Raw genomic sequence first — 13822 nt, 5'->3', positions numbered from 1 at the left:
TTCTGGGGAAGAGGACTTGGTAAAAAATTCAGGGTTTGTTTTTAGGTACCGATGTTTTTAATGAATGCAAAGAGTTTTTGATGTGCGGTGAGGAAAATCTAGTAGTCTTTACACTATCATGTAGCAAACCACTTGCAAACCTATAACTATTTGTAATAGCTCTTGTAGTAGCATGCGGTAATTCCTATATCAACCCGTGACAATTTTTGTAACAACATATGATTTATTACTATTGCATGCACTTCATCGACGGGGAGATTACTACTATTTCGTTTTCAAAATGGATACAAAGTATAACATAGTTAAGGGGTGGAATTGATGGGATTCAATGCAAAATGTTTATCTGTCCCATCTACCACTCCACTCCCCAATGTAACCATTGAATGTATTCTCCACTTCAACTGTTTCATCATAAAAAGATAATGGCTAACTTTTCAAATGAGTCAGGGAGATAATCCTGCTTATCTTACTTGTCTCTTATATGTGGGAAGATTACCTTATAAACATGGTTTTTAGAATGTTAGTTAGATTTTAGTTGCTATCCTATTTGAGCCTTGATTTGCACAAACAGGAGATTTTCACTATGCTTTAGATGATTTCAGAGAGACTTTGGGGCTCCATTTTTACCTTTTGGACACTTGGTGTTAATGAATTCCATGGTCGCAGATTCTTTCAGAGACTGGCTTGATTCTAGTAGTTGTGTATGTTTCATCTTGTAACAATATGTAGGGGATCCTATAGATGCTTAGTACTTTTTTATCAATCCTAGAGGTTGCTTCTGGAGCTATAGAGTTATTGGAAAACACAATTCTCTCATAGGGATCCTTATATGCTAAAAAAGTTGAGTTTGCAGGGCATTTGAAACTTTCTACATAACCATGTAGGTTCCTGTAGTAGGCATAAACGCCTTTCAATCTTAGTGAAAAATATCCTTAAGTGATGTAGATGACTTGATAATTCAAAGGGATGAAGGAAATGTGGATGGAGAAGGTTTTGATTTTGACTATGATGAAAAAGTGAAGGAAATGGATATCTATAGGGTGGAATAGGGTGAACAGGGTGAGGGGAGGACATTTGTGAAGCTTGGACATGGAAAAGATGCTAAAAAAACTTGGATATGTAGATTTTTTAGAGATAGGTATTTCTTTTAGTAGTTATGGAATTTTTTCTAGAATTTTAGGAATGTTGTTAAAAACCTATGGAAAGTAAGGAGCATGAGGTGGATGATATCGGGAATGATGTAAGGGAATGTAAAATGGTATAGGGATACCAACTGGGCCAACCTTGAGGCAATATGTACTGATGGCTTGAAATGGGTGCAAGACTGTTCTATTTCTTATTTTTGCAGAATGCCCATTTTAGGTGAAATTCTCCTGTAAAAAAATCAATGTGAGATATCAATATGTTTTTTCCCTTTTTCTTCATTTTTTTCTCTTTTTTTGGGCTCATTGGCTACCTCATGGAGGTTTTCTTTCATTGAACCTACTTCGGGCACCTCAGAAGAGGTATTCACCTAGAGTTTCATTTTTTTTCCCCAACTCAGTGACTACCTCATGGAGATTTTTAACCACTAAGCCTATCTTAAGAGCCTCAAAGAAGGTTTTCACTTTAGACTTTATTTGTTTTTTCTTCTTTTTTTGTTAGTTAGGTGTTAGATAGGTTGGGAGCACTAGTGCTCTAAATCACATTCAATTCCTTACCTATTGAAACTTGAAAATTCAGCCTTGGAAAGGGGCTTCCTATAAACTTTTAGTCTGTGACCGTTCACTAATAATGGGGTTTCCTCATATATGGTTTTGATTCCTATAGATCCAATGTCATACAATTTTTCCACTAGGTAAGGTCCCAACCATTTGATCATGATTTTTCCTTTAAAGTCCTCGAAATAGAATCATATAAGATATCCCAATCACCCTCTTGGAAGGCTCTGTTTTTGATGTATCTATCATGCCAAACTTTCCTTTTTATTTGGACTACCTCAGTATGCATCAAGGCCTGCATCTAGTACTAACACAGGGCATTTAGTTTCTATATTCTTTCAGTCTCTTCCTTGGTCAATATATAGCTGAGATTCCAAACTCAAAGTGTGCCATTCAAACTCAGTTGGTAACAAAAACTTCTTCCCATAAACTAGCTCACAGGGGGTGAAATTAGCGGTTGTTTTCGGAGCAGTAATGTAGGCCCAAGTGGCTTCAACAAGACTTTCTACCCAGTCTTTCTCTCTACCACTAATTGTTTTAGTAAGAGTGTTCTCCAAGGATCTATTAGTGACCTCTACCTACCAATTTGCTTAGGGGTGGTAGGCATTAGCTTTTCAATGGTGAATGGGGTGCTGCTTCATTATTCTTTCAAATAGGTTGGAAGTAAACTGGGTTCCTTGATTTGTTACCAACTCTTTTGGAAAACAAAAACTTTAGAAAATATTTTCTCTTAATAACTTAACTACCTTTTTCTTTGTGTCTTCCTTAATTACTTTTACTTCATCCCATTTAGTTAATTAATCAGTGAATACATGATGCAAATTTTCTATTAGGATGGGGGATCAATAGGACCAATGAATCCCATTCCCCATTTCTCAAATGACTCAGAAGACATTGGGGTTTGAAGAGAAATTTTATCCTTCCTTGCAGGCTTCCCCATTCTCTAGCGTTGATCACATTTTGCAATGTATATTTGGGCATCTTTATGAAGAGTTGGCCAAAAGTATCCTATTTGTATGATCTGACAATATTACCATCTTGTGGAAAAATGACCTCCACAAGTACCATCATGACAAGATGAGAGGATATCATAGACCTCATCCCCCCTCACACATCTTCTTAAAACTTGATCAAGTCCCAATTTGAAGAGGCTTCCCCTAATCCAGGTATAAGAGGAATTTTGTCTAATGATCTTGCATTTCTCCCTTGAAGACAAGTGAGGAGAGAGTTTTCCAGTTGTTATATAGATGGAAATGTTAACAAGACATGAAGAAAGAAGTGAGATGGAAAAAATATGCCCATTTGGAAGTTGATCATCAACCAACCCTTCATCTACAAAAAAAGGTTAATCTTGATAAGGAATATGCAACAACATTTTCTTTCCCCGGTTTTTCAATAGTGGTTAAGTCAAATTGTTGTAAAAGAAATAGCCACCCGATTATCCTAGAATTTACATATAGTTTGTTCAAAAAATATGTAATTGTTACATGTTCAGTATGTACAAAAACATGGTAACCAATAATATAATGTCTAAACTTATTCAAAGAATGCATAATAATGAGGAACCCTTTTTCTGTTATAGTGTAATTCAATTTAGCCTTCGACAAATTATTACTAATGAAGTAGATTGCATAAGGAATTTTACCCTCAAGTTGACCTATAGTTTCTCCAATTTCCCTATCAGAAGAATCTATGTGAGTGTGAAAGGGAAAGGTCAAATTACAATGACCTCTAAGAATAGGTGTTGTAATTTAATTTTCCTTTATGCTCTCAAATGCTTATTGGCATGGATATGTCCAACAAAACTCAACATCTTTGGTTAGCAAGGAAAATAAAGGAGAGGCGATTTATTAAAATCCTTTATAAACCTCTTATAATATCCTTCAAGGCCTAAGAAGATTATAACATCTCTTTTTCTTAGGTATAATTATGTTGGGTTGTGTTATATTCTTTCCACCACTACCCCACGCGTAGGGGTGGGCCCCCCTGCATGGGGTTCGGGGCAGCACCTCGTGAATTTTTTTTTGGACCCTATATTAGGTGGGCGGACCTAGCTATGGTTTTGTGCATGGATTTCACACATGGTTTTGGGCATGATGGTTTTCAGTCCATGGTATTTTGTTGGTCCGGTCAAGGGAACTACGGTTATGTCCTAATCCATGGTTAATGGATTGAGGTTTATGATGTAACGGTTTTCATGATAGGGGAAAAAACAGTTTTAAACCTTTTGCCATTACATATAATAAAACATATATGTCATTGGGAGTTCGCGGAGTTGAACCCACAACATCCTATCACCATAACGAACTACAAACAATGCGTCAACCGTCATGACAGGCATGCAGACTTTGTAAAGTCCACCACCCAAAACATTTAAACCTAACCTATTTCCATTCAAGCAAAGGAGGACTGACTAATGGAACAACGCGGAAGAGTGGAACGTTGTTGAAGGCCAGCTAAACCCAGAGTCCAGAATCTTGAAGTGAAAGCCTGAGGGTGTGGTTACAAAGGAATATTCTCAAAATATACCTGCAAAGATCCTACTATGGAATCTGGATATTTTCTAGGGGGTCCAAAGTTGATAGAGGAGAAATGTAGCCGAGTTTATACTCATTTTAATAAAAAATTCACCACGATTTCATTGGTTCAGTATGTTTTTGCATATGACCAGCCCATTTTCAGGTCATCCTTAGAAATGGGGTTATACTAATATATTATAACAGGTACTCATTTGCATTTTTGCTAAGATGAATGAAGCGGCCTCCCCACTATTGAAGCAGGGCCTAGGGACACAGTCCACACTGGAAGAGCTCCATTATCAAACGTTTGTGTGCATTGTATTTATGGTCTTCTTTATGTTACTTCTTCTTTAAGTGTTTTCATACATGGTTTTTACATGATCTTTCATGCAATTATTACGCCGTAAGGCGTTCCCTCTGAAATGAACTCCCCTTGTTGTCTATCTGTCACCCTTAAATACCGTTAGATTATATGTTAGACGATTGAGAAAGGTTGAACCGTTGGATCACATGTCACCGGAAGTCGGAGAACCAGGGTTCATGTCACCGGAAGTCGGAGAACCAGTAGACGAAAATGGCGATATGAAGGTCACCGACCTTAGCCTCAGTGCGCTGTGAGAACAGTTCATACCGGAGGACCTTCTCCACACCGCGTGCGGCGCGCTGTCATACGTTTCACTGCAGGTGATTACCCAGAAGGGATACGACGCAGCCAAGGCCAACATCTGGCCCTGCAGAGTTCGTGCTCCTGGCGGGCTACCTGCCTTTCCAGATGCGAATCTGATAGTGATGTATTAGAAGATCTGAAGGGGGATTTCAAATGCCCGACCTGGTTTTCCTCTGAAGTATAATTTTGGTGCTCATCATATTTGAGTGCTATTTCACTGGTGTTATTGCGAGATCCTTGGATTTCTATTATTTCGTGCAACAGGTATATATTCATTATACCTGCTAATCATTTTCAAGAAGTGATTCTGAACATCAAATTCCTTTTCTGCTTCAGTATTCTTTCTCGTAGTGTATGTTAATGGAAATCAATTGCTTGTAAATGCAGTGGCCTGGTTCATACTGTGATACGCGTAGAGGATGCTGTTACCCTCGCACAGGAAAGCCTGCTTCTGACTTTTCCATTCATGGTCTCTGGCCCAATTATAGCGACGGGAAATGTCCACAGTTTTGTGATTCTTCCAGAGAATTCGATTACTCAAAGGTGCTGCTCACTCTATACTTTTCCATGCGTGGTAATAAAATATAATGTTTGACTTATATGATCATGGCCGGATTTTATGTATTGTGAGAGAATTTGCAGATTTCAGATCTGAAGGAAGAGCTGAACAAATATTGGGATTCTTTAAGCTGTCCTAGCAGTGATGGACACAAATTCTGGGGGCACGAATGGGAGAAGCACGACACTTGCTCTCTCAATCTTGATGAGCATTCATACTTTGAGTTGGCTCTTTCCTTGAGAGAAAATATGGACATTCTCAGGGCGCTTAAAGAAGCAGGTGATCAGATACCACGAGACTGCTTCCAAATTAATTCTTTCATACAAAATCAGTATTTAGATTTGTAATAGTAATTGGTAGTTTGTTTGTAGGTATTAAACCTGACGGAAGAGAATACAATTTGAGGAATATCAAAGAAGCCATTAGAGAAAGCACTAGACAACTGCCAAGAATCGAATGCAACAGAAGCGAGGAGGGAGAGCATCAACTATATCAGTTGTATGTATGTGTTGATAAATGGGACGCTTTCACTGTTATCGAATGCCCCTTTTACCCGCACAGCAATTGCCCTTCCATGCTTGTATTTCCTCCTTTCTGGGACAACGATCACAAGATCCAAGAAGCTTTCACAAGCGAAAACAATACTAATGGAACAGAGGATCATTAGCTCTCCACAGTGAGCATTTCTTTCATCTGTCAAATTTTTAGGGCCAAGGGTTTGTTCAGTCAGGTCGGCCCCTTGATTCCTCAAAGCTGTCATTGAGAAGAATTGAACAAAGAAGCGGTCCGTCGCACTGATTATGGAAACAGAGTCCAGGAGGTGTCTAGGCCATGGCAGGGTATGACATGGTTGTTTTGACAGCCTGTTTGTTGTTTCAGCCTTCCAATTTGAGCTATTTTCTGAAGTGATCGGAGACAGGCCGAGTAAGGTTAGGGTTTTATTCTGTGTGTTTTCTCGCTGCTCGAAAATTTACAAAACAGGGCAATATTTTATACATTTAGACGATAATGCACTGCTTCAGAGCTTGCTTCAAGGAATTGCAGAAAATCGTGTTTGTATTGGTCATAGTTTACTATACTGGTCATAGTTTATGTATAGTTAAATTCCAGACTCGAATTCTGAAAGGATTTTGCAGAGAAACCAGATTATTTTGATCTTGTTTAAAGAAGTTTTTTATTTTTTCAATTTTTTCCTTCCAATACTTTTTAAATCACTCAAGGCTAAAGTGGTTTTTGATTTTTTTATTTTTTATTTTTTCCAACCTTCTGCTCAGGCCTTTCTTGTCTTGAGCATTTAAGAAAAATATAAATTCAATATGCATGTTAGGAATGGCAAAGACAAAGGAGCAGGAGACAACAGAGACTGGCAAAGACAATGTTCTTGGAAAAAGAAAAGATGATTCAATGAAGGAAGAAAGAGATATGCCATCCAAGAAACGCCACAAGTTACATAAAGGAGATGCTACCCATGCCCAGCTTACAGAGGATGGAAATTCTGAAGCCCATTTACCAGTCTATGGTGAGACAGAAAGTGTTGCTGGTCGCAAAGTTGAGGAAGAAGCCTTTGTCAAAGCTCAAGATGAAGGGGCAGATTAAATGTTCCAAGCTTTCTACCTATTGAGCATAAAGTGGTTTGTGTTTTAGGTTTCGTGGACATTAGATTTCAAAATTTTCTTTAAGGTTTTGTGACAGTTGAGACACTTCAGGATTGCAGAACAGAAATCCCTGGAGATTCATAAGAAATGTTTTTTAACATGCTGGAATTAAATATTATGTAGGGTTGAATTTCGAAAATTTTGATGTGATTCATAAGAAATGTTTTTGAAACCCTTTTCTTCATTCTTCAGGAGGCGTTAAGGTACGAGAGTAAATCCTCGCAGTTTTGGATGACTAAGTGGTGCCATTAATGTGGTTTAATGATCTATGAGACTAAAGGGTTTTAACAGTGTTGGATAGTGAATTCTGGATGGTTATATAGTTTTTTAACCGATCTTATGGGCTTTTTGGGGTAATTTCAGGGTCCTGGGGTTCATCGCTTTCGAGGTTCTTTCTATGAATGGAGTGGCTTTATTTGCATGTGAATACCGTTTTGGGCAGTGGGATTTATGTTGTTATCATGGGTTTTTGGTTTTCTTGTTTTCAGAACAGTTTGGGCTGTGTGGCCCACCAAGAGCTTTGTTTGCAGTAGTCTTTTTTGCTGGCTCCCTTAGAGCTTTTGAAGACTTATTCCTTCGTTCCTACCAATCTGAGGAAGCTGCTGCTTGTTTTTTAAGTTATGGATGATAATTTTTTTTTTTCCATAAGTTTTGAGAATGCTGCCCAACAATTTATATTGATTTGGGCACATATGTGCCAAATGGTTTCCTACCTGTGAAAAAGTGTTGAAGCTCATGGTCCAAAGTTTTATGTAAGTCCTAATCATCTTGCCATCCAACAACCCCCTTTCAAACACTCTATCTCATTCTTTATCTCTAGGGTTCAGAGGAAAAACCAATATTAAGTGCCCTCTCAAGATAGTTGAATAAGCCATTTTGCACTTTCTAGTTTTGTTTATTCCATTTGCACATAGTCCCAAGTTTCAACCAATGGCTAAATGCCCATGAATAAATAGATCAAATCTGGACTTCGAAGATTGTCAGTAGGATATGTAAGACTGTAAGTGGCTATGGCTTTAATACAATCACCGGGGCTTTGTGCACATGAAGGCCCAATGCTTTTAGGTGCCGAGATAGCTTCCTTTTTTCTTCAGAGACCACCAGGTATTCTATTTGAGAGGCCCCTGTGTTGGTTGTGGCCCTTTTAGCAACCATTTCAATCAACTGTTATTTTTCACTAAAAATTTAAATATGAAAAATGCATCAATTTCTTCGTCAACACTTTCATTTTCCTATTGACATCTGTCCAGCATCCCTCGATCATATATTCATGCACGTATTTGTATTCAAAATGGCAGCATATTGCAAAATATAGAAATAACTAAAAATAGTTGCAGAAAATCTGTTGCACAGACAGCCAGAGAAACCGGGCTTGCCAATGTCACTGTTGAATATGGCTGGCATCTATGCGCGCCGGGGTCCTATAATAAATCCCAATTGATCAAAACATGCCGTGTGGGAATTCATGGGGTTTTCTGTTAACTTTCGGCAGATTTCTTCCGGCCCATGTCAATGGATTGCTTATATAAATTCATTTGTTGAAACCCTTTTCTTCATTCTTCAGGAGGCGTTAAGGTATGAGAGTAAATCCTCGCAGTTTTGGATGACTAAGTGGTGCCATTAATGTGGTTTAATGATCTATGAGACTAAAGGGTTTTAACAGTTGTTGGATAGTGAATTCTGGATGGTTATATAGTTTTTTAACCGATCTTATGGGCTTTTTGGTGTAATTTCAGGGTCCTGGGGTTCATCGCTTTCGAGGTTCTTTCTATGAATGGAGTGGCTTTATTTGCATGTGAATACCGTTTTGGGCAGTGGGTTTTATGTTGTTATGATGGGTTTTTGGTTTTCTTGTTTTTTAATTGAATTCTGTTTTGTGCTTGGCAGATTGATTGGGGTTATATATATTGTGAATTCTGGCAGAGGAGAATTGTCTGGCTAACATTAAGTATCGAGAGAAAATTGTTGGGAAAGCAACATCTCAAATGGGAAGGTTATATTTGGTTCATTTAAGCGGGCGGATTTACTGCTGCTGATCATGCCATAGCCATCTTGCAAATATTGATCAGATCCTGTCCAAGGTAGGTGCCGTGATCATTTTTGTTGCAGTGTGAGTGGGATGCTTTTTAGCTTGGTTTTCAGTTTTTGCCAGAGTTTTATGGTAGAGCAATGCCGAGCCTATCTGAAGTGCATGCTTGTGCTTTTGATCCAGACTTTTATTACCTACAACGTGCTGCGAGGAAGTAGTCCCATACATTATTTGGATTACCTATTTTGTGGTTTGTTGAAAAAGGACAGTAAAGAATGTTTGATACAAAACACAATTTCACCATCAAATTTATGTCAAAATAGGGCATTATTGGTTCACTGATGATGTTGAGTTGTTGTGCCATCCACAAAAGGTCCATTATCACCGTGGTAGATGGCATGCGTTTGAAAACGATGAGGTTGGTTGCAAGTCATGGGTGATTATAGCGCAATATATCTCTGGTGATTATGGGTGATTGATCACAAGGAAGTGCACTCCTTTTTGTGCAATTCCTAAAGCATGTTTCTTGAATCAGTTCCAAAAAGAGTGCAACATTATGTTAATATTCAATGCTCAGCTGAGTTGAAATTGGAGACTTGAGCTTTTGATGTTCCACATTATTATGTCAAATGGCTATTTTCATCTACTTCCACTGCAAATGAGTTATGACGAAACCAACATGTAAATTCAAGGCTGGCATGGATTCGGAGGCAAGACAAGTTAGACTATAGTCCACGGGACTATCAATAAACTACTCTTGGTGAACAAGTCAAAATTTGACCAGCTTTCAAACTATTTATTTATTTATTTTCAATTTTCTGGATGACTACTCTTTGTGACTATGACACGTGGAAAATATTTGCTACGATCCAAATTTAGGGTTATGTGCATGATGATCTAGTGTCTTAATACCCTTGATTGTGCTTGCAATAACAGTGGAAACTTTAGGGTAAGTCTTTCATAAAATGTAGTGACTAGCAAGGGAATGCCGTTCTTGAAAGTCTTCACTTGTATGGGATGATGGTTTTGGGAGGGGTGTGGGTTGTAAGCATATTTAGAAATAATAGGGCCCAGATGGGAGGATGTGGTTGATGGTTTTTTGAGGGGGTGGGTTATAAGCATATTTGACATAAGAGAGTCTGGATTATCTTTAGGATGACAAAATAAGTTTCCCCTTGTTTTTTAAGTTATGGATGATAATTATTTTTTCCATAAGTTTTGAGAATGCTGCCCAACAATTTATATTGATTTGGGCACATATGTGCCAAATGGTTTCCTACCTGTGAAAAAGTGTTGAAGCTCATGGTCCAAAGTTTTATGTAAGTCCTAATCATCTTGCCATCCAGCAACCCCCTTTCAAACACTCTATCTCATTCTTTATCTCTAGGGTTCAGAGGGAAAACCAATATTAAGTGCCCTCTCAAGATAGTTGAATAAGCTATTTTGCACTTTCTAGTTTTGTTTATTCCATTTGCACATAGTCCCAAGTTTCAACTAATGGCTAAATGCCCATGAATAAATAGATCAAATCTGGACTTCAAAGATTGTCAGTAGGATATGTAAGACTGTAAGTGGCTATGCCTTTAATACAATCACCGGGGCTTTGTGCACATGAAGGCCCAATGATTTTAGGTGCCGAGATAACTTCCCTTTTTCTTTAGAGACCACCAGGTATTCTATTTGAGAGGCCCCTGTGTTGATTGTGGCCCTTTTAGAAACCATTTCAATCAACTCTTATTTTTCACTAAAAATTTAAATATGAAAAATGCATCAATTTCTTCGTCAACACTTTCATCTTCCTATTGACATCTGTCTAGCATCCCTCGATCATATATTCATGCATGTCTTTGTATTAAAAATGGCAGGGTATTGCAAAATATAGAAATAACTAAAATTAGTTGCAGAAAATCTGTTGCATAGACAACCAGAGAAACCGGGCTTGCCAATGTCACTATTGAATATGGCTGGCATCTGTGCGCGCCGGGGTCCTATAATAAATCCCAATTGATCAAAACATGTCGTGTGGGAATTCATGGGGTTTTTTGTTAACTTTCGGTAGATTTTTTCCTACCCATGTCAATGGATTGCTTATATAAATTCATTCGTTGAAACCCTTTTCTTCATTCTTCAGGAGGTGTTAAGGTACGAGAGTAAATCCTCGCAGTTTTTGATGACTAAGTGGTGCCATTAATGTGGTTTAATGATCTATGAGACTAAATGGTTTTAACGGTTGTTGGATAGTGAATTCTGGATGGTTATATAGTTTTTTAACCGATCTTATGGGCCTTTTGGTGTAATTTCAGGGTCCTGGCGTTCATCGCTTTCGAGGTTCTTTCTATGAATGGAGTGGCTTTATTTGCATGTGAATATCGTTTTGGACAGTGGGATTTATGTTGTTATCATGGGTTTTTGGTTTTATTGTTTTGTAATTGAATTCTATTTTGTGCTTGGTAGATTGATTGGGGTTATCATATATTGTGAATTATGGCATAGGAGAATTGTCTGGCTAAAATTAAGTACCGAGAGAAAATTGTTGGGAAATCAGCATCTCAAAAGGGGAGGTTATATTTGGTTCAGTTAAGCAGGTGGATTTACTACTGTCGATCATGCCATAGCCATCTTGCAAATATTGATCAGATCCTGTCCAAGGTAGGTGCCGTGATCGTTTTTGTTGCATTGTGAGTGGGATGCTTTTTAGCTTGGTTTTCAGTTTTTGCCAGAGTTTTATGGTAGGGCAATGCCGGGCCTATCTGAAGTGCATGCTTGTGCTTTTGCTCCAGATTTTTATTGCCTACAACGTGCCGTGAGGAAGTAGTCCCATACATTATTCGGATTACCTATTTTGTGGTTTGTTGCAAAAGGACAGTAAAGAATGTTTGATACACAACACAATTTCACAATCAAATTTATGTCAAAACAGGGCATTATTGGTTCACTGATGATGTTGAGTTGTTGTGCCATCCACAAAAGGTCCATTATCACCGTGGTAGATGGCATGCATTTGAAAACGATGAGGTTGGTTGCAAGTCATGGGTGATTATAGCGGAATATATCTCTGGTGATTATGGGTGATTGATCACAAGGAAGTGCACTCCTTTTTGTGCAGTTCTTGAAGCATGTTTATGAATTAGTTCAAAAAAAAGTGCAACATTATGTTAATATTCAATGCTCAGCTGAGTTGAAATTGGAGACTTGAGCTTTTGATGTTCCACATTATTCTGTCAAATGGCTATTTTCATCTACTTCCACCACAAATGAGTGATGACGAAACCAACATGTAAATGCAAGGCTGGCATGGATTCGGAGGCAAGACAAGTTAGACTATAGTCCATGGGACTATCAATAAACTGCTCTTGGTGAACAAGTCAAAATTTGACCAGCTTTCAAACTATTTATTTATTTATTTTCAATTTTCTGGATGAGTATGGTATGGCTGGAAAATTTACACTGTTTTCTCTGGACAAATCACTGCTCTTTGTGACTATGACACATGGATAATATTTGCTACGATCCCAATTTAGGGTTATGTGCATGATGATCTAGTGTCTTAATACCCTTGATTGTGCTTGCAATAACAATGGAAATTTTAGGGTAAGTCTTTCATAAAATGTAGTGACTAGCAAGGGAATGCCGTTCTTGAAAGTCTTCACTTGTATGGCATGATGGTTTTGGGAGGGGTGTGGGTTGTAAGCATATTTAGAAATAATAAGGCCCAGATGGGAGGATGGAGTTGATGGTTTTTTGAGGGGGTGGGTTATAAGAATATTTGACATAAGAGAGTCCGGATTGTCTTTAGGATGACAAAATAAGTTTCCCTTTTGATGCCATTTTTCTCAATGTTAATGGCAGTTGAAGGGTTGGTTGGGAAACCATTTGGGAATTAGGGGATGCCCCCATATCTCAGATTTCAGAGGATGCCCAGGACAATGACTTTCTTTCACAAGGATGACAACTTGTTATATTAATATGGACATAATTACCAAAGATTACTTATTCCAGCTTAAGAACTATCATTCCATTCTTATTTCTTGCGGTGAAGGAGGATGAAATGAATTAATATGGTAACCAATTCCTTCAAGCGCTTTTCCCAGTAAAAAATAATTATATGATATGTTTTTGAAATACCACACAATGGAAACTACTCTCCGAAGAGCATAAAAGTATAGATGGATGGCAAGTAGTCATGGACTTCTTTGATATACATTGCTGATTTTCTACTCTCAGCTTGAAATTTGTCCCCCATTTTGGATGTAAGACCCAAAAAGAAACAGGTTTTCTTTGGGGTGCTTACATCTTTCATCTGTTGATCCTCTTCCTATGAAGGAGTTGAAAGATCGTGTTATACTTCGGTAGATTTTTGAGAAAGATTGACTTGGAATGTGTTGGCATGTGGACTCTAGCATTGCTATGTGCAGCTGCAAACTTTGACCCTTTGGTTTGAACTGCACCTGTGGTTGACCTGTGAGTCTCTTTCCCCCCTTCCAAGTTGCTTCCATGCAACTGAGCCTTTTGAGGTCTCTTTGGTTTCAGAACAGTACATCATGATAGGACAATATAATATTGTGAAATATTATCCTGGAGCATTCAAGGCATTCAACCCATATTATATATACTATTACTTTCATGAATATCACTAATAAGGATGGGTGATGCTTGGAGGTGTAGTCTTATGTATAATAGGTATTGATTATTC

General features: G+C 38.1%; 1 protein-coding gene across 1 annotated transcript; it reads left to right on the top strand.

Moving 5' to 3' along the window:
* Positions 1-4447: 4447 nt before the first annotated feature.
* On the top strand, positions 4448-6518 carry LOC149249578 (ribonuclease 1-like). The gene is made up of 6 exons (XM_089453410.1): positions 4448-4524; positions 4699-4833; positions 5066-5150; positions 5274-5429; positions 5529-5724; positions 5817-6518. Exons 1-6 carry the CDS (start codon positions 4448-4450, stop codon positions 6110-6112), a joined length of 945 nt encoding a protein of 314 aa, XP_089309536.1. The 3' UTR covers positions 6113-6518.
* The last annotated feature ends 7304 nt before the right edge of the window (positions 6519-13822 follow it).

This window comes from Pinus tabuliformis, chromosome 7, assembly GCF_031772625.1.
Source record: "Pinus tabuliformis cultivar Carrire ecotype Pingquan chromosome 7, CPIR1, whole genome shotgun sequence".
In the NCBI taxonomy this organism is placed as follows: Eukaryota; Viridiplantae; Streptophyta; class Pinopsida; order Pinales; family Pinaceae; genus Pinus; species Pinus tabuliformis.
This window is presented reverse-complemented; position numbering and strand designations above follow the sequence as displayed.